The sequence below is a fragment of the Panthera tigris genome, chromosome D4 (assembly GCF_018350195.1).
Source record: "Panthera tigris isolate Pti1 chromosome D4, P.tigris_Pti1_mat1.1, whole genome shotgun sequence".
Lineage (NCBI taxonomy): Eukaryota > Metazoa > Chordata > Mammalia > Carnivora > Felidae > Panthera > Panthera tigris.
In genome coordinates, this window is record NC_056672.1 from 87,219,576 (window position 1) to 87,240,170 (window position 20,595).

Here is a 20,595-nt window from a genome sequence, read left to right on the forward strand (position 1 = left end):
TCTTTACGGGGCAGCAGCGTCGTGCTACCTGAAAACCGTGCCCCCCACGTGCTGCCGTCCCTTCGTGCTGCCCACACAGTGGCTGCAGTGGGAGCCTTGATCCTAGGCTGGGGAGGGGTGCCGAGGGGCCGGAACGTTACACAAGGATCTTGAGAGCCAAGAACAACGTCTCACGTTAGCGTGAATCATTTACTTGCCTCAGCTTCCTTCCTAGGCAGTGACACAATTCAGTGACCCACGCGACTCGCACTCGGCTCGCTGGGGGCTCAGCCTGTACAGCAGCACAGTCAGCCGTCAGCACTGGTGGCTTTCTTCGCCAGACGGACCCCGCGCAACATGGAGACATCTTGGAAAGGGCTGTCCCTGGTCATGCAGGATTACTTTGTAGCAGAAGGCATGGTCCCCCTAGATCCCAGGTTTGGCACAGAGCTGCCACCAGAGCCCGGTCCGGGGCCGTTGGGTGACCTGGCCCCAGAGCTGCCAGAGGCAGCAGGGCTCGGCTCGCTCTTCTCCTTAGTCCGCTAGAAGCACTTCTGTGGGTGACGTAATCTCACGGGGGGAGGGGGGAAGGGCGGCCTAGGCCAGGCCGTGCCCTGATGGGCCCACGTGCTTCCTCGCATCCGCTGGGCCCCACGCAGGACAGACCAGCCTCCTGCGGCTCTCAGCGGGACCCGGCCTCACAGCTACCCTGCCCGGTGCTCCCCTCAAATTAACAGAGTGTATGCTTGTCCCAAATCTAAACCCTGTCCCTTTTCCCAGTGTGGTTGAGACTTGGGGGGCGGTCCCCCTGGAAGACCGAGCCTTTTCCCACTGGAATGACTAGCTGCCAGGCCCCACCTGGTTTTCTTGGTACTCAGTACGGATGAAGTCTCGTCTCCCAACCCATACCTTCTGACAGAAGGCCCGAAGGTTCTCCCCAAGGCTGCCACAGGTACCGAAATCCGCCAGCGGGCTGAGCTGCCCAGACCCCGCCGCCTTCAGTCGGGGAGCGATCAGATGTCCTCCTCCGTGGTACCGCTGTGCTCACTAAGGAGGTACCACTTGAGCCTGTCGGGCAGAGGCAGGGCTTTGACCTTCACGTCCACAGGCCAGGGCTGAAGGTAGAGGCGGATGTAAACGCGACACAGGTGCTTGAGGGACGGGGGGTAGCTTTCCAGCTGCCTCAAGGAGAAGTGAAGGGCCTGGATCTTCTCTGCCAGGCTGCCCACGGGGTGGATATCGAAGTTTTCGGGCAGCTGGAGTTTCTGGGAATTAGTCACCATGAGATCCAGGACGGTCTCGGCTTTGCGCAGGAGGTCCACGTGGCTCTCGTCTTCCGCGCAGCCCGGGTGCGAACAGAGCCTCTCGAAGATGATGTGGAAGCCAGACCAGCAGGACGCGCCGTGGAGGGAACAGTTATAGGCTGCTCCGGACTCCAGCAGGAAGCGCAGGAGAGGGAAATGCAGTTTGAAGCTCTTAAGGCAGATGTGGGTGAGGGACTCGTGGGCCGGGCACTCGCTGGGGTCGGCCCCGTGGGCCAGCAGCAGCTTCGTGACTTGGAAGCAGAAGCGGCTGATCATCTGGGCCTCGTCCTTGTCCCCTCCCACCGTCTCCCCGAGCAGGAAGATGATGCAGGTGAACACGGTGTCCCCGTCTTTGGTGGTGGCCTTGACGTCTGCCCCTGCAAGGGCCGGTCAAGAAAACAAGGTGGGAGAAGATCTCAAACCCCTGCAAAGTGACGCTTAACGTTTCACAGTGAGAGGACAGGGAACTGCGGACGTGCCTCACCTCCTTCCAGTAAGAGCCGGATGTTCTCGGTGTTGTAGATCTGCACCCCGTCACTGCTGGCCAATGCGTGCAGCAGCGCGGTCTTTCCTACAGAGAAAGAGAATGAGGAGGAGTCTGGGCCAGGAAGCCAAGGTCAGGGCAACCCCTGAGGTGCAGGGAAAACAGGATCAGAAAATGAACTTTGTTTTCTGTTTCGTTTTAGATTTTTTAATGTCTATTCATTTTTGAGAGAGAGAGACAGAGAGAGAGAGCGTGAGCAGGGGGAGGGGCAGAGAGAGAAGGAGACACAGAATCCGAAGCAGGCTCCAGGCCCCGAGCCGTCAGCACAGAACCTGGTGCGGGGCTCGAACCCACGAACCGTGAGATCATGACCTGAGCCGAAGTCAGATACTCAACCGACTGAGCCACCCAGGCGCCCCTAAGTTTATTCATTTTGAGAGAGAGAGAGAGAAAATGCGTGCATGAGCAGGGGAGGGGCAGGGAGAGAATCCCAAGCAGGCCCTGTGCTGTCAGCAAGGAGCCCTACTCAGGACTCAATCCCACAAACCTGAGATCGTGACCTGAGCTGAAATCAAGAGTCGGGTGCCCGGCCGAGCCGCCCAGGCACCCCATCCAAAGATCTTATTTTTTAAGTAATCTCTGCACCTGACGTGGGGCTCGAACTCACAACCCCGAGATCAAGAGTTGCAGCCAGACACCCCCAGAAGGCCAGCTTCAAAAAGGACTGACCTCTCAGAGCCAGGGCTGAGGGTGACAGGTTTCTGGTCATTGTCTTTCCACCCGCACAAAACCAGGAACAGAATGGTTCCTGGACACTCAGACGCTGCCTGAGGCCTGGGCCGAGGCTTTCCCAAGAAGCCATGGCTCCCCGGCAGAATCTGAGCGCGCGCGCGCCCCGCCTCCTCCCCCAGAGAGCCCTCAAGCGGCCGGCGCGGGGCCAAGGGCTGTGCCACTTCTCCTTCCCTAAAGCCTCTGTGGCGGGTCAGCAAGATGCACCCGTGCGTCCGCTGCGTCATCGCACGAGCCGCGTCCAGCCCGCCCGCCCACCTGGCCGCTGTCCTGGGCTGCTGTGGGTGTCCCTCACGAGGCACCTGGCGCACAGCCGTCCCGCTTTCCCGCCGGGGGCACCCACCGTGCTTGTCGGCCGCGTTGACGTCCGCCCCGAGGTCCAGGAGGCGCTGCAGGCAGGGCAGGCGCTCCGGCTCCTCGCTGGCCAGGTCCAAGGGGCTGCTCTCGTGGATCTGAGGCAAGAGAGCACAGCGGAGTTGGCCCGGGGGCCTGGGAAGCTGCTCGTGCCCCACCCCCCCCCCCCCCCCCCCAGTCCCTGCTTGAGAGCAGGCTGGGCCCCGCCCTTACCCGGTCCCTCCGGTTAATGTCGGCCCCGTGGCGCACCAGCAGCTCCACCATGTCGGGCTGGTTTCGCAGGACAGCGATGTGCAGGGCCGTGTAGTAGGTGACGGGGTCTGAAGGCACAGACACGGCTGATGTCAGTCCTGCCTATCACCACCTCCTCGCGGGACCCCAGCACCTGGCCTCGGGCTCAGCCCCAGCACACCCGCCCCCCGGGGTGGCCCAGGGGCCCGGCACCACCAGGGGTCAGGGTCAGGACACGGCCGTCCTCATCAGATACTAGAGCGCAAGCTCTGCAGTCAGAGCTCGGTCAGGGTCCTGGCGCCATTCCAGCGGCGGGGGGAGGGGGGGGCAGCTAATCTGTCTGGGTTTTACTCTCCTCTTCTGTAAAACGGAACCATAAGACAGGGCGCCCCTTCTCGGGCGGCGGGAGAAACACCCAGAGTGACAACTCCTCAACCCCAGTAGTGACAGCCACGTCCTCAAAGCCAGTGTCCGGGTAACTGACTTTGTAACAGCCCCCGCCCCTCAGCTCTTGGGCCGGTCCTCCGGGAGCCTAGGACCCTAGCGCCCTCTAAGCCTGTCATCAGATGGGGGGGGGGGGGGAAGGCACGCCTGGCCACAGCCTGGGTCAGCTCAAAGACCCCCATCTGGTCCCAGGTCAGCCCTGAACGTCTTCTGGTTGACCCCGCCCTCCCGGCGAGCAAGCCAGAGAGGAAAACGGTTCCATCTCCACAGCCGGGGATGCTAGAAGCTAGAAGCCAACCCGGTCCTGCCGTGACTTACACCCAGTGTAGCTTCTGTGTTTGCCCCTCTCCCTCTGGCGTGAGCCAAAATGTGAGATGGCTCAGAACGAGCGGCAGAAATTGCTGTCCCCGCGCTCTGGGCACAGTGCCACCAGCCGCGTTTTCACGATAACGGAAGCAGGGATTTCGCTGGGAGCCGGGAGAGTTTGCTGATTCAGTCACACGGCGGAAGCAGCAACAAACTCGCTCTTGGACCAGAGGTGGGAAGCAGGGGGACGGGCCGCCTCGGTGGTCCCCCGCGAAAGGAAGGAGGGAGGCGGCTCCCGAGAGGACAAGAAAAGCAGCGCCTGAAGACGTGGCCCACCCAAAGCCCAGCCACACTCGAGCCACCTACCCGCCCCTGGCCCCCCCGGGCTCCAGCTGACCTTCAAAGTTGAGGTTGGCCCCGTTGCGCAGGAGAACATCGGCCGCCCGGGTCAGCCCCAGCTCGGCCATCTTCAGCAGGGCGTTGCTCACACCTTCCTGGTAAAACGGGGAGTGGGCCTTTCTCTCCAGCAGCTCAGTGAGAACCAGGATCCGGCTCTCCTCGCTGGCAACATAACCGGACCTGGGGCAGGAGAGGGGCGGACCGGGTGAGGGTGGGCACGGCTGTGGGACCCGCCTGCCCGGGCTGGCGGGTGGTCTTCCCCCCTCCCCCCCCCCCGCCCCGCCCACGCCAGGGCCTGGTTCTGCGGGGCAGAACGTCTCCTCGGAAAAGGTCTGCGGTAGAGACAGAGCGAGCTGGATCTTTTAACCCCAGCCGGCCCCTCGGGTTTGCTGAGAAAGAACTGGGGTTTTCTCCATCCTCCTGCCCAGAGAATCTGGTCCCTGGCTTGGGAACAAAGCCTCACACAGCCGTGCTGCTGCGACCACTCCTTCCCCGGGCACGGACCATCCCTGAGCTGCAGAAGTTGCCAGAGCAGCCCAGGCAACACCCCCGCAGCCAGGCCCTCCTCCCCCACCCCCCCACACTCGGAGGCTTTTAGCTTCCCAGTCCCCAGAAGGTGGCCCTTCACACCCCAGCCCCAACGCCACCTGCCCGGCCAGCGCGGACCTCCGAGACCTGCCGAGCCTTTCCCCAAAAGCGCAGGCCCGCGGACAGCTCCGTGAACCTGCACGCAGCTCTCTTTCCCTGGCCGCCACCTGCTCCTCTGAGTGAGGCTTCCCCTCCCCACCGGTGCTCCCCACTCCCTTAGCGTCATCCATCCGCCACCCTTCAGTCGTCAAGATCAAGGTTCCATCCTTACTGCCTGGGCAGGAATCCGTCTCGTTCCCCGGCCCCGGGAGGGGGGAGCGCACCACGCATACAAAGCAAAAATTCTGGCACTACAAAAGCCCCCCCCCCCCCAAACTGCCTTGGAGTTAAGGAAACACCTTACACTGTGTTTTCAGAACAAGTCTCAAAGTGAACAGAGCGGTGATGAAGAAAAACCTGTGTTTCCACCCAAGTCCCTAGAGAGACGCATGATAACCGCTGTGTTTCAAATTCCAAAGGATCCCAGAAACACACACCGGCTTCCCCATTTCCTCTGCGCTCTTCTCCATTACACGGAATATGCAGACACCTGACTCGTGATCCTCAGTCTCTCTCCTCTGATGCAGAAGCACCAGGAAGGCTGGGGGTTTTGTTTAGCTCGCTGACGTATCCCTGAACGCCTCACTCTCCGACACCGTTCCCACAAGTTCACGGATACACCCGCTCCTGTCTACGTAAAATGCAAACTCATTTACAGAAAGTTCAGGTTCGCACCGCTCTGGGGTAAAACCCGAGGCCCTCGGACTCCACCCTGCTCCCCTGCAACCGGCAGCAGGCCGACAGCGCCCAGGGTGGGGCGCCGAGGCGGAGGCCCGGCCGCCACTCCACCCTGCAGGCCTCCCTCCGCCGGCCTCGAGCACCCTCCATCCTGCCGAGGGCAAGATTCGAGCCAGGTGCAGGAGCTCACGCTCGAAGCAACGCAACTTCATCTGCGGAGCGGGGCCGCAGCCGCCCCCGTCCCCGCCACACTTGCAGTGACAACCGAAGGGCGGCAGCGTCGGCGGCAAGGAAGCTAGTTACCCGTCCAGAGGCTCCTGCCGCTCAGGGTCCTGGATCCCCAGGGAGCCCAGAATCGCATCCACCAGCGGCTGGTACTCGAAGATGATCCTCCGGAAGCCGTGCAGGAACGGCATGGCGGCGGCCCCGGGCGCGGCAGGGCGGCCGCACCTTCCGCCGAGGCCCAGACGCCGACTGTGCGCGCTCCGGAGGCAGCGGGCTCGACCCGGCTTCTGCAGGTCCAGCCCCCGCGCCCCGCCGGCCGGCCCGCCTTCCACCCCGCTGCTCCGCGCCGGAAGTGACCTCCGCACTTCCGGTCCGCGGCGCCCAGGAAAGCGAGCGGCGGCGACAGCGCCCCCCGCGGGCTCGGAGGAACCGCGGCGCGACCCGGGGAGAGCGCTGGGGGTGTCCCGGACACCGGCCCCCGGGGAGTGGAGGGCGAGGACCTGCCGGCCAGCCTGATCGCCACCCACCGCGGGCCCGCCTCGGCCCGGCCCGGCCCGGCCCGGCCCTGCTCCGCCCTGCGATCCCGTCCGCGGCCGCTGGGCGCCGTCCGAGCTCCGCCCATAGGGCGCCCTGGCTGGCCGCTGCGCTAGCACCCGGGCGGTGGAGGTGACTCGGACCCCGGGCGCCGCCCAGCCGCCCTGGACTCGGATCGGACCAGGGCTCCCTCCGGCTTGGCCTGGCTCTCGCCTCTCCCCAACGCTGAGTGGATGTCCACACGCCCCGACGGGTGGTGGGGACAGTTCCTTATTCTCTGTCCCCAGGAGCTCCTGGCCCTTCAGGCTGCCATGCCAGCTCCTTCCAATTTCCTCCTGGATGGCCTCAGTGACCTTTAATTTTCTAATCCGTTAAAGAGGGGATACTCGCACGCACCCGAGATTCTTGGATCAAGAACTCTGTTAATATCAGGGAAGTGGAATCTATCAGGAAGGAACCCAAACCTGGAGCCACTTAGGCATCTTCCTGTAAGGCCATACATGTGAACCTCCACAACCCCGAGTCGCATATTGGAGGCCTGATGTCTTCCTGATTCTGGAAAAGCCCTTTCTGAGGAGGTGTGCGGGTCCGGCGCTGGCATGGTGCCTCGGCCTCCCGCCCCCACCGCGTGCCCTTGGAAATCCCTCCCATCTGGCACCTGCCAGAGGCAAGAGTTGTTGAGCGAAGGAGAGAAGGTCTAGAGAGGCGTTTGAAGACAATCCGACGTGCCTGTGATTTGTCTGTGTGCTCCCCTCCACCCCCTCCAAGAGCAGAACAGATTGACCCAGGAGACACAATCAAGCACTCTTGCTAGGTCGCTCCCTGGGGACCCAGCAGGGACTAGTAGGCGGCAGGGGCTGCACTGTTCATTGCTGGCTGTTACTGTTGCTAAGTTTACAAGGTTGTTGTGCAGATCAAGTGGAAAGCTGTCAAAATCCTCATCGGGCGCTCAAAACACCTTTTTGCCTCCACCATCATTGCCTAACGGGGCAAGAAAGAGGGGTGGGAGTGGGCAGCTTGGGCTTGGCAGAAGGGATGCAGACCACGGGGTCTGTGGCTCCCAGCACATGCCTGCCTTGGCCCTCACCCCAGAAAAGAAGCGTCGTCTTGAGTGACACTGGGAAATTTTGCTCACGTTGATACGGCACTTTCTATCTCATAAAATCAGAAGATTGGGCGCCTGGGCCCAAATTCCCATCTGGCCACAATGAGCATCTGAATGGGGCAGTTGCCCCCGTGTGCCTCGGTCCCCCCAAGGTGTTACCCTGGTGGGGGGAGGGATGTCTGCCTCTATTTTAAGGGTCCACAGCCTGCCTCTCGATTGATTCCAAGGTCCTGAATGGTGTAGCGGCCGACAGGCAACCCAGAGCCTCCGTAGCCCTTCCTATTTGATTCAAGGTCCCTTGCTCCGTGGCACAGGTCAGGGGCCTGAGGCACCCAGAGGGGCCTGACTTACCCCAGGGCACGTGGTGAGTAACCGGAGGAGGCCTGTTGAGAATGGGGTCCAGGGCAGACCGGGGGCGACCACCTCAGCTGAGGCCAGCTTCTGCCTGCCTCCACTGGTTTCCTAAGGCTGGCGTAGCAAAGCGTCACAAACTGGGCGGTCCCAGGAGCCAGAAGTCCGAAATCAAAGCGTCGGCAGGGACAGACTCCCTCCAAAGACTCTAAGGGAGAGTTCCTTTCTTGCCTCTGACAGCTTCTGGTGGCCCCCGGCTTTCCTTAGCTTATGGCCGCTTCACTCCAATTTTTGCCTACCTCTGTGTTCAAGTGGCCTTCCTCCCTATATCCGTGTCCCTGTCCAAGTGACCTTGTCCTTTCTGAACGACCCCAGCCCTTGGATTGAGGGCCCATCCTGATCTGGTATGAATTCATTTTAACTTGATTGCATTTGCCAGAGAAAAACAAACCTCTACTTCCAAATAAGGTCCCAGTCAAAAGTACCAGAGGCCGGGGCTTGAACATGTCTCTTTGCAGGACCCAGTTGAGACCGCTCTGATGGGTGACCCCAGGCATGGCCCTTCTGGTCTCTGGGCCTCAGTTTCCTTACCTGTAACCTGAAGGCGCTTCAAGCTCTGACGGTCTCGGAGCCCACGAAGAGGTCCTTGTTGCCCGCCGAGGGGCTCTGCCGACAAGAAGACTGGGATTGTCCTGTGACCGGTAAAGTAACAACGAGTTAACTTTCGTGTCCTGAGCCCTTCTAACGTGCCAAGCTCTGTGCTAAATGCTTGACTCGCCAATCTCAACAAGTCCCATTAAGTGAATGATGGTATCTGGCTATTTTTCAAACGAGGAGACAGGTTCAGAGAGGTTTAGAGGCTCGCCCAATGTTGCACAGCCGGGTTGAGACTCCCAACCCAGGTCTGGGGGCGGGGGTGCTCTTCCAAATATCTGGCCTTCTGCCTTGCGGCTCCTCTGGGTGTGGGCCTCAGAGGGTCTGCACAAGCAGGAGTAAGGAGCTGACCCCTGCTCTGTCACAGCCCCTGGGCATCACACTGTGGAGCCGCCCTGCCGCCTGCCTGTCGCCCAGGCCCCTATCTTTAGAAAGTTCCTTGACCCTTGCCCTCCCTCCTGTCAGCAAGGACAACCTTGTTTTCTCCATCTGCCTCCCATTAAGGCCCTGTCACTCAGAGCCTCTGATTTTCAAGTTCTGAACCTTCTCTCTTCTTTCCTTGCCACTGCCCCTCGCTGCCCTGCCAGCCTAGCCACCTCCGGCCACCCAATTCCAGGATTCCTGGGCAGCCTGGGTGTCCTGGAGCCAGGCACTGCGTGCTCGGACTCTGGCTGATCTGTCCCTGCCCCAGGGAGCTTGGGAGTCCCTCTGACTGCGCAATGTGTAGAGAGGGATAGCCTTAATATATAAAGAACTGTTGAAAATCAACAACAAGCAGGCAAAAGCACTAACAGAAAAATGGGCCGAGGACACACCCCGGTGAGTCGCAAAGGATGAGAAACTGTTAACAGGCATGAGGGGAGAAGTCTAGCCTCTCCAGGTATCCAACGCCAACAGTGATAAGAGCTGCCCTATGGGATTTACCTCATATGAGACTCTGCCCCAGAGCGGTTCAACAAAGTGAGTCCGAGAATAGTAGGTACTGTGCGACTCCCCCTTGGGAAAAAGTGCCGTGTATATGTGTGCCCACGTATGCAAGTGTACGGAGGCAGGGGTCATTGCCACGGCCCCACGGCAAGATGTCAGCGGTGATGGCTTCCGGGCGCTGGGATCTCGGGAAGTTTTCTCTTCTTTGTGTTTCTGTGTATTTCCTGCCTTTGTACCAATGAGTGTCTTTCTTGCCTGAGACTCGGGACGCCGAATCAGCCACAGGCAGCGAATCAGGCCCTGCACACTCCTCCCGTATCTCGGGTATCTATCCATGAACACCAGGGCCGGGCCCCGCGCTGTCCACAAAATCTTTCTCCTCCCAACTCTGTCAAGTGACATCCGCCCAGCACACAGGTCACCTGCCCCGGAGACCCCCCCGAGCCCCCTTCTTCTGGGCCCTCCCAGCCTGGAATTAGCACCTGATTCATTTCCTTCCCCCCCCCCCCCCCCCCCCCCGTCCTCTGGGGCATCACAGGGCCCAGCGGGACAGTGAGGGATAAATTGTTAACAACGGCGGACTTTGGTTGAGTGCGTCGCCGTGTCCTGTGAATTGAATTAGAAGCCTGACGCGTGTGTGAGCTCATTGACCAGTCGTGACACCCCCGGAAGGAAGTGGTGGCAGGGCTCCTACCTCGTCGTAGCCTGAGGCTGAGAGACAGGCCGACTCACAGCCAGCGGGCCCAGCCGGGGCTCTTAAGACCCTGGCTCTTAACCTGTCCCAGCCCTCACGTGCCCACCCGTTCTCAGAAACGCTTACACGTGTGTGCACGTCACCAGTCACACTCACAAGACGTGCTCACACCCTGTCACACTCTCCCCAACATAGCCTCACACACCCACCCTCTCTCACACATACTTTCTCAGACACATCGTTGTACACACACACACACACACACACACACACACGCACGGGGCACCGAGGCACAGAGCTCCAGGGCTGGGCATATTTCCGAAGCTCGGTCATGGGCCCGCCTCACCGCCCCCCTCCCCGCCGCACACACACCAGGCTTCCTCCAGTCTGCTCTCCTCCCCTGCCCACCCCCCCCCCCCGCTCGCCCCCTCCCCTGTCCTCCTTCCCCGCCCCCACACCCTGACCCCACCCTGACGCCGGACCCTCAAGACCAGAACCTGCTTGGCCCTCTTTGGAAGGACAAGGCCCCGATTCTCCTCTCCCAGAGGCCCAATCCTCTGTGGGCGCAGGGGGAAACTGAGGGACCGGGAAGCCAGGAGGAGCAGGTGCTGGGATCTTGGCCGGGCCGGGGAAGACTTTCCTGTCCCCTCCCTCCCTCCGTTTGTTCTCCTAAGAAGCACCGAGGGGAACCCACCCCTGCTGACCAAGGGGGCAGCCTCCTCCCTGACATGGTCCCTCCCCCCGCCCCCAGACACTACCAGGAGGTCCTGGTGCCTGGCTTTTCCAGATGAGGTGGGTCCTCAGGGCCTTATAAGCCCAGGCGGACAGGCTGTGAAGGTGCTCCGAGCCTGTCTTAGCTGTTCAAGCCGCCGTAGCAAAATACCGTAGACTGGGGGGCTTAAACAGCATTCATTCCTCCCGGTTCCGGAGGCTGGGGAGTCCAAGATCAAGGTGCCAGTAAGGTGGGCTTCATGTTGAGGCCTCACCTCTTGGCTCATGGGCGGCCACTCTCACTCTGTGCTCACTTCTTCCTGCGCGTGCAAAGAACGCATTCTGGCGGCTCTTGTCCTCCCGGTAAGGGCGCTAATCCCATCCTGGGGTTCCACCCTCATGACCTCATCCAACCTAATTAGGTAATTACCTTCCAACGGCCCCACCTCCTAATACCATCAGCTCGGAGGTCAGGGCTTCAACATATGAACTTGGGGGGCACAAACGTTCAGTCCATACAGAGCCCTTCAGGCCCCCTCGCCCCAAGACAGGAAGGCTTCTGGGGCCCAGGCTCGGGCCTGGCCCTTTCCCAGCCTCACTGCCCCGTCTACACAAGACGACGGTGGTTTCGGGGCGCCTGGGGGCGGTCAGTCGGTTGAGCGTCCGACTACGGCTCAGGTCGTGATCTCAAGGTTCTGTGAGTTCGGGCCCCGCGTCGGGCTCTGTGCTGACAGCCCGGAGCCTGGAGCCTGCTTCGGATTCTGCGTCTCCCTCTCTCTCTGCCCGGTCCCCGCTCACACTCTGTCTCTCTCCCTCTCTTTCTCTCAAAAATGAATAAACATTAAAAAAAAAAAAAAAAACCAAGAAGAAAAAGCTGGTGGTCTCGAGGCTTGCCCACGTGTCCTCCCGCTCCAGAAGTCGGGGGGCTTACTGAGAGACACTCTTAGCTCCACGTGGGGGAACCATCCTGAGAAATAGTGCCCAGGCCTCTCCCTGGCAGATGCTCACCTCCTAAATGCTGGTCACCCTGCCTCCGCCTCTCCTGGCAAGCAGGTCCGTGTGGTCTTGGCACAGGCTTTGCCCTCTCTGAGCCAAATGGGCGTGGGGAGGGCCCCCGGGAGGTCTGAGCCCCATCTCTGGCTGGTCCGTGAGCCCAGAGTCCTGATCCCAGAGACTCCGCCATCTGAAACCTGCTGGTGCCCAGTCGGCCTCAGTTCCTGGCAGGCCTGCCCAGAGGCAGAGCTCGAAGGACGGGACCGCGGGGCCCCCCTCCAGCCGCTGTCGCCAGGCCCCATCAGGCTCCACCAAGGGATGGCTCAGATCCCTTGGGGAAGGAGGGAGGGCAAGAGGCGGGCACAGGGTTCTTTGTGCTCCCCAGAAAGCCCTCCACGCCACCCCCACCGGCCCTGCTTGGCAAAGCGAACGCAGGAAGAATCTGGCCGGCCATCCGTCAGGGAGACAGAGTGGAGGGGAGCCGGGAAATTTGATCATTAAGAAACCCTCCTGGCTGTCTGGGGGAATTTAATTAAATAGTTGGAGAAGGGCTGGGGGAGCAGGCCACATCTGGAACCAATATGTGGGCTTTGATTTTTTTTCCTCCTCTCTCTCTCTCTCTCTCTCTCTCCCTCCTTCTCTCTTCCCATCTCACTGCGTGAAAGGAACCCAGTACAGCCCCAGAGTATGGGTTCCTCTGGGCTAGGATTCCTGGCAGACGCGGAGAGAAACCACAGGCAGTGAAACCGGCAGAGACGAAGACAAAAGGGACAGAACAGGCTGAGACAAAGATGTAGGGGGAGGGTCCGGGGTGGGGGGGCGGCAGGAAGGGCTGTGGGGTCAGGGCTGTGCCTCGGGGTTTGGCCGCAGAGGTGTCAAAAGTGAGAAGAGGTGGAGGGCCCCCGTGTAGCCCGAGAGAGCACCACACGCCTGGCCAGGGTCCCCTCGGGTAGCCAGCGTTTATCAAGCCGCTTGAGACACCGCGGGGTGTGGCTCCTCCCCTTTACAGATGAGAAGGAGGTGACTCAGCTAAGGTCACAGAACACACGCGGGGCAGCACTGGTGTCCGATCTCAGGCCCCTCTGGATGCTGTCTAGACATGCTGCGTGGGTCACCGTGTTGGTAATTACTTGGTGGCTATTCGTGTCGCGCTCCCCAGTGCCAGGCACCGGGCGAGGCTCTGGGGAGGCCGCAGCGTGAAACTCAGCGGGTCCGGCGGGCAGGAGCCGGGGCAAGCGGACCTCGCCTGGGCAGTCGGCAGCGGTTACCGTGGGTCCTATGCCTGGGCGGGACCTGCTGCCTAAGAGAGGAGGTGGGGACGGAGGCATCGGGGTCTCTCTGTTGCAGGAGCAGGACCCTCCGGGCCCCAGGGTCTTGCCCTGAGCTGGGTCAAGTAGGTGCTCGTGGGAATGGGGACGAGTGGACAGCTTCTCAGCCTTGACCCCGTGGCTGAGCCATCGCCACCGGCCTAGTCCCCTCTTTTGGGCACCTTAGCACATTAGCAATCCTGCCCCTGGTCTCCAAGCTTCCCCCCTCTTCCCCCCCCCCCCCCGGGTCCCAGAGCCCTTGGGCCCAAACAAGGCTCCAGTCGTTCCTGCCAGCCAGGGCTGTAGGGGGAGAACATGGTCTTTGCTCTAGGCAGACAGACTCTGGGGTTAATTCCCTTCCTCCCCTAAAGCTCAGCTCCCGCCCTGCAGCCCGCATAGCCTCCCTTGACCACGCCCTGCCCCTGGGATGCCGAAGTCCAGCTCATATCCAGCACCCACGTCCTTTCCTTCTGCAGGCCGGGAGCCGGGAGGGTGGGAGCCAGCTCCGATCTGTCCTCAGAGTGGCCCCAGGCCCAGCCCCGAGGGGGCGCAGGAAGGAGCGTGGCACACATTTGTGGAATGGATGTCTCATGACCTTGGGGCACACGGAGCCCTTAATCATGTAATTCAAGCTCTTGGCAGGGAGGGGAAAGTGAGTCACGGTGAGACCAAAAGGGACGCTGCGGCAGGGCCCAGGTCACGGGGGAGCCTCTGTGGGTCCCCTGCCTGGCCGTCCCTGGACCCCAGCCCTTTCCACCTGCTGAACCCTGCCCGTGCCTCACCAGTCCGCTCAAGGCCCCCTCCCCGCACCCCTTCCCCCATGCTCCCCGGATCTTCCTGCTTCTCTAGATTCTCTGCTGGGCTGTCTGGGTCACCACTGCATCCCCGTGTCCCAGCCCCGCCCCCGCACCAGAAGGCGCCCCGTGAAAACGTGTCTATAGGCGTACTGAGCCCTGCATTCAGGTCCTGCCAGCTTGTTAACGGGGGAGGGGGGAGTGGGGAAGAGGCCAAGTCCTGCCCCGCCGGCTCTGCTCTAGGTCTGGGGAAGCTGTAAAGGTGGTGTTGACAGGGGCTGCGGCTGTAAGTGGACACGTGCTGTGCGCTGGGGACCAGGCAGATGCTCGGGGAGCCCGGCAGAACCTTCTTACGGCCGCATGGCAACCCCGGGGAGGGAGGGTGGGTAACTCTTGTTATCCCCATTTGACAGATAAAGAAATGCAGGTTTGGAGAAACCGGGTTGTTGGCCCACAGTTATGGGGTTGAACGGCAGAGCTAGGACTGGAAGTCGGCTGTGTCTGGGGCGGCATCATTGGCATGACCTCAGGGCCGTACTTCGGCCCGGGTGCAGGGAGGAAGGCCTCCAGGGACCGGGGGGACCAGGTCCGAGCAGCGAGAGGCAGGTGGGGAAAGGCAGGGGATCTGGGACCCAAGGGCTGTACTACGATCCGGGTGATCAGATGGGGGGTGGTGGGGCAGGGGCACAGAATGCAAGGGTCGAGGCTATACTAAGGGCGGGAGCAAGAGGCCAGAGGCCCCAAGAGCCACCAGATCTGCAAGGCCATCGGTGGGCCCGCACTAATCCGAAACAAACGCAGAGGGAGACGTGGGGTCCCTCTTGCAGGCCCTGACAGGGTGATGATATACAGAGTTTTAAATAAATGTATCTCATTAGGGCCGTAGTGTCTGGCAGGAGAAAAATGATGCCCTTCCCCACCCCTGCCTCCCACCCCCGTCCCCCTACCCCCGCCCCCCGCCCCCCGCCCAAAAGGGGGAAAAAAATCCAATGCTACAGCTAAAAAGGAAATTGCATTAATACAGATTGTTTTATTTAAAAAACCTTGACCTCCACTTCAAAAAAAGTCATTAGACATTCTCCTTCTCAAAGGCCGCCGGAGCGATTATGGGGCGGCCTGCTCATTCCTCAATGACTTACTGTTCCCGCGCTCGGGGAAATGTGTGAGGAATCGGGGAGTAATTTAAGGCTCCCTGCAGAAAGGTGTGTAAATCTTTGCACGTCTAAAGAAACTTTACCAGACCACTAAGTCAGAGGAAAAGAAAACTGGGAGAACCCACCCCCCTCCCTTTTTTTTTTCCCCCCATTTCTTTCCTTTGGAACTCTGATCTCTTTGATGGTAAAAATGGTCATATTTCACCCCCAAAATATCAGCAATCAGCGAACTAAAGGAAGTGGGAGCCCTGGGGAGTTTCACTGCCGATTAGGCCCTTGGTTTAATTATTTAACGCCTGCCTGGATCGTGCAGGCTGCGAACACACTCTCCTGCCGTGGGTTCAAGAGCAAGTTATAAATAACAATAAATATTATATCCCCAATTAAGCTGGTGAGCTGAAAGCCTCGTCGCCCCGCCTTCCAGCCCTGCCTGGTCCTCAGCCACTGCCCCCCTTTTATTGAACATGCCCTCCCCGCCCCCCCCCCCATTGCTGTGTGCAAGGAGGAGCCTCCCAAGCCCCACCCCACTCGCCACAAAGTAATCACAGCAAGATGTTGCAGGGCCCGGGAGGGAGCCAGAGCAGGGCCTGAGGGTTCCGGAAGCCCTTATGAAGGCTCAGGCCTCTCCGGGCCTCAGCCTGTGCCCCCACCCCCCGGCCCCGGGCATCCTTCCCCTGACTCGTGGCAAGGCTGGGGGGGCGTCGGGGCAGTTTGCCAGAAGAAAATGCTGGAGAGTTGCATGCGAGGTGGATCCCCAGTGTGGGATGGGTCCTTTCCCCTTTGAGCCTCAGTTTCTCCGCCTGTAACAAGAGGGGTCATCCTGGGAGTCATGTGGGTCCCAGCAGCCCAAAGCCCGCGGCGTGGAAGATGTGTTTACGGGAACAGAGTGATTGGCCCGACCGAGTTTAGTCTGTGCGGCTCAGCCGGACGAGAATACCTCCTCAGGAGTCCTACCAGGGTCTGGTGCTCCCCGGAGGGAACTCGGCATACAGTAGGTGCTCAATAAATCCCCACGGAATGAGTTGTTCTGGACCGTTTCCCATTGCCCCATCTCCCCGTGAAGTGTGCGGGTGGCAAGGGGTTTGCCGCGGGTCTAGAGTGCAGTGAGCTGTGTCCTCCTGGAGCTGTGCATACAGTAGGCACTCAATAGGAGGTTGTTCGGCCCTAGGCCTGGATGCAGGCTTGTCCTGGCCCTGCCGGCTCCTCGGGACCCCAGACCTGCCTTATTGCCGCCCCGGCACCAGCCCAGGCACGACCCACCATGCCGGCCGGGCGTCTCCTGGGCAGTGGGGGTTCTGACCCCCGGCCACCCAATCAGCTGTCCACGCTCAGGACAACCACGTGTGGAGTCGTACTGCGTGCTGGGGCAGGGCCCGCATCAGCTTCTCCTTTTTCTCCCCAATGCCAGGTTCTGGGGACGCAACGGTGAGCGGGAGAGAGCGGGCCGTCTGCAGGCAGGACGGGAAGCGGAGGCTCGGAGAGGGGGGCACGTGACCCGAAGTCACAGCATGTCCACAGTGGGGCCAGCCTCGAGTCCGGTCCAGTCTCCCCATTTAGGCCATTCCCTCTGCTCTCTTGGCTCTTATCAAAGCCTTTTCTTCATACCCGCAGGGGACGTTTATCAAATATTTTCCCCATGCCAGGCCTTCGATTTACACGGCCGGCTTCATGTGCTTCTCGCAAGAGCCCCGGGAGATACGCCCTGTCATTCCCTCCGGTTGACAGGCGAGGACAACTGAAATCCAGGGAGGTTAAGTGACCCAGTCCCGCTGCTGGAAAGTGTCAAACACAAGGCTACTGTGCCCCCAAAACTCTGAAACCAAAACAGGAAAACCAAAAGGCTTTTTGGTTTTTGAACCAAAAACTCTGAACCCCCAAACTCTGAAACCAAAACAGGAAAACCAAAAGGCTGCGTGGAGGCTGGTCCGAAGGTGGTGAGTGAACACAATTTTAGTCCGTTACGGATCGGGCTCTTCATTCTATTCTTCGCCCCCTTCTCACTACTGCATTTGGCTCATCTTAAAAAAAAAAAAAAAAAAAAAAAAAAAAAGGCGACATGGAAAGAGAAGGAAAGAGAAGCTAATACACCAACTTGCCATCTGGACAGATAACATCACTATGATTATGTCTTTTTTTTTTTAATGTTTATTTTTGAGAGAGAGAGAGAGAGCATGAGTGGGGAGGGGCAGAGGGAGAGGGAGACAGGGAATCTAAAACAGGCTCCAGACTCCAAGCTGTCAGCGCAGGCCCCGATGTGGGGCTCGAACTCACGAGCCATGAGATCGCGACCTGAGCCGAAGTCGGATGCTTCACCAACTGAGCCACCCAGGAGCCCCAAGAACCAACGATTATGTCTTAACATTAGCTTTGGAGTTCCTGGTTAGCCAAGGCAAAAAGGGAAATGCAACGTCGGCCATGTCTAGTTATATCCGGAGTTTTTTTGTTTGTTTTTTGTGTTATTTATTTTATTTTTGTAAGGAGACCGTAACCCTTCAAGAGAAACACAGAGCTTCTGAGTCCTAAATTCCCATGGAACCACTTGGCATGATGGTCAACAGCCTGACAAACTTACTGGAACACAAAGCTTATGCTTCCTGGGTCTCGGTTTCCCCTCCTCGCACGGTAGTTGGGAGGACGAGGTAAGACAAGGTGGTTTAATGTGAGCCGCTGCCATTACGGAGCCCATGTCAATCTTTGGATTTGCAGGTAAAGCAGAAATATTTTTCAAAGGGGCATAATAGTTCAACCCTTGCCAAGACCTGAGGACCAGTCACTTCAGCAGGATATCCCGGCCGGGAGATCCTCAGGGGGGAAACTGAGGCTGGGAAAAGTCCGGGCAGTGAGCTGAGGGAGAGAACCAGATGTCCTGCCCCGTTGGGCCCGACTCCACTTCCCACAGGGTGGACGGGGGTCTGGGATGAGCAGGGAGCCCCGCTGTGATCGCAGCCTGACACAATATTTACAGAACCCTGTGATCTGTCACGGTCATGCCTGGTCACGTCTGAGTCACATCAGCCTGCGCTGTTTACGATTCCCCAGACGCACAAGAGTGAGCGCAGTTCAGCCCGTGTGCCTCTGCTGTCCCTGCTGAACTGGCTCCTTCGGAAGAGGCTCCTGGGTACACGGCCACAGGGGCTGATTAGATGAACCAGAAGAGCCGTAGGATTCCGTGCCATCCTCGGTCTCAGTTTACCCATCTGTGAAATGGGCCTTGCTCTTGAACGACGGACAGTCGAGTGTCTTGTCGTTGTTATGGCTGAGGAATGACACCTATTCAACTCCAGAAGAAATAGAACCATGGCGGGAGAAAAATGGGTAGTGACTATAGACGGACCTCTTACAGATAAGAAACGCGAGAGGTCATTAGATACCAAAAATATTTACCTTCCGCAGCCATTCAACGTAGGCAGGTTGAAACGGGAGACGCCTTTCCAAATTTAAAATAATTTCTTAGTACCGCTCTGCCTCAGCACTGCCTAAGGTACTCACTCCTTGGCATCATGCTGCCCTCGGGCCCCTGGTGAAGTCCAAGATCATCAAACACACACACACACACACACACACACACACACACACCAAGAAGTTCATTTGGTGCCAGTCCGACGACAGGTCAAAATTAAGTATGACTGGCACTGACCACAGGACGCGGAGGAGATTCAGGGGCCAGTTCTCGATGCCCCACGGTGGTTCTAAGAGCAACAAGGAAATAAAGGGTGGGCCACCCAGTGGCTTCCAGAAGCTTCTGGGCCACAACATCGAGGAGCCGGAAGTCACAGTGATGCCGGTGTGCAAAAAAGATCTTACCGTATGGGACTGGTCACAACGGTTCCTCCGAGAACCGCAAGGCGGTTGTAGAAAACTCAGCCAGCGGGCCGACGGTCACCAGTCCCCACACCGGGCTGCATGGGGAGGAAAATGAATAGACAGCCCATGTGCATGTTTCATTTGTGTTAAAGCCACAAAGACATTGCCGTAAACAAACAAACAAATAAAATACCTCGTGCTAACCGGGACGCAGAGACCCAGGAAGAGAAACTGAGACAACCTTTCCGGAGGAGGCTCTATGGCAATATGATCGAAAGCCTTCAATCTCTCGCAGAATCTCGGACCCAGCGCGGGAGGTTTCTACTTGGGCTGTGACAAAGGATCACAAACCTAGTCCTTGAAGATGATAACAAACGTATTACCTTTCCGTTCTGGAGATCGGAGAGTCCGGGGCTAAAATCAAGGCCCGGCTGGGGGGCGGTGCTCCATGTCTCCCCCGTGGGGGGATCTCTTAAGGAAGAATCTGTTTTCCTTGCCTTTTCCAGCTTCTAGAGGCTTCCCACCTTCCTGAGTTTGTGGGCGCCTTCCTCCTTCTTCAAAGCCAGTACTGGCCAGTGGAGTTTTTCTCAAATTGTATCACTCTGACAGAGGCTGTCCTACCTCCCTCTTCCCTTTGGAAGGGCCCATGTGATTACACTGTCATCTACAAGGATCTCCTTCGGGTAGACAGGCAGCCTTAATTCCATCTGCTACCTTAATTCCGCTTTAGCAAATCCACAAATTCCAAGGATTATGCTGGGGACATCTTTGAGAGGCTATTATTCGTCTACCATATCCGGATATTTATTAGCAAGAACCTAAGTAAGGATGTACAGCAGCAGGGAATGATGTATCACTAGGGGTTCATTAAAAATAGTGGTGGAATGGGGCACCTGGGTGGCTCAGTCGGTTAAGCATCCAACTTGGGCTGAGGTCATGATCTTGTGGTTTGCGGGTTCAAGCCCGACGTCGGGCTCTGTGCTGACAGCTCAGAGCCTGGAGCCTGCTTCGGATTCTGGGTCTCCCTCTCTCTCTGCCCCTTCCCTACTCATGATCTGTCTCCCTCTCTCACTGTCTCTCAAAATACATAAATCAACATTTAAAAAAACAGTGGTAGACAAGACACAGTAAGCAAGTTATAAACAGTTGTTACAATGTAGCTTGACTTTTAAAAGATGAATGATGATCTTTCTCCATCTAGAATACAGATATAAGCTGGAAAGATATACTCAGATTATTTTTAGCTCATTCCTTTTCCTTGTCTTATTGCTTTTCTAGATCTTCAGTATTGAATAAATATAGTGATTATCTTCAATTTCTTTCATTAAACCAACTTTTATTTATTTTTATTGTTTTTATTTTTGACTTAAATCCAAGTTGGTTAACTTACGGTGTAATTCATTAAACCGACTTCTTAAAAACATGTATTGAATACCTACTGTGTGTCAGAGACATCTGGGAGCGGGTCATATGTAATTTTTATTTTCTCTTGTTTGTTTTCTTAAGTTTATTTATTTATTTTGAGAGAGAGAGAGAGAGAGAGAGAGAGAGAGAGAGAGAGAATCCCAAGCAGGGCCCATGCTGTCATCGTAGAACCCGACGTGGGGCTCAAACTCCCCAAACTCACGATCCAGGAGATCATGACCTGAGCCAAAACCAAGAGCCAGACTCTTAACCGACTGAGCCA

General features: G+C 58.4%; 1 protein-coding gene across 2 annotated transcripts; it reads right to left on the bottom strand.

Annotated features, from left to right (window-relative positions):
- Positions 1-170: 170 nt before the first annotated feature.
- On the bottom strand, positions 171-6,211 carry ASB6 (ankyrin repeat and SOCS box containing 6). Of its 2 annotated transcripts, XM_042963932.1 has the most exons (6): positions 5,959-6,211; positions 4,289-4,470; positions 3,124-3,230; positions 2,900-3,008; positions 1,768-1,854; positions 171-1,660 (listed from the first exon to the last, which is right to left on the bottom strand). In XM_042963932.1, exons 1-6 carry the CDS (start codon positions 6,069-6,071, stop codon positions 993-995), a joined length of 1,266 nt encoding a protein of 421 aa, XP_042819866.1. In that variant the 5' UTR covers positions 6,072-6,211; the 3' UTR covers positions 171-992. The 2 variants fall into 2 exon arrangements, with proteins under 2 accessions (XP_042819866.1, XP_042819867.1); XM_042963933.1 differs by lacking the exon at positions 2,900-3,008 and having other exon boundaries at positions 1,466-1,660.
- Between the last annotated feature and the right edge of the window lie 14,384 nt (positions 6,212-20,595).

What these genes read in the sequence shown, in the direction of transcription:
- ASB6 (XM_042963932.1), bottom strand. Translation starts at nt 6,071, where the DNA reads ATGCCGTTCCTGCACGGCTTCCGGAGGATCATCTTCGAGTACCAGCCG. An exon ending in CGGCAGGAGCCTCTGGACGG is followed by an intron (nt 4,471 to 5,958) that starts GTAACTAGCTTC and finishes CTCCTGCCCCAG; the next exon opens with GTCCGGTTATGTTGCCAGCG. An exon ending in CAACGCGGCCGACAAGCACG is followed by an intron (nt 1,855 to 2,899) that starts GTGGGTGCCCCC and finishes CTTTCTCTGTAG; the next exon opens with GAAAGACCGCGCTGCTGCAC.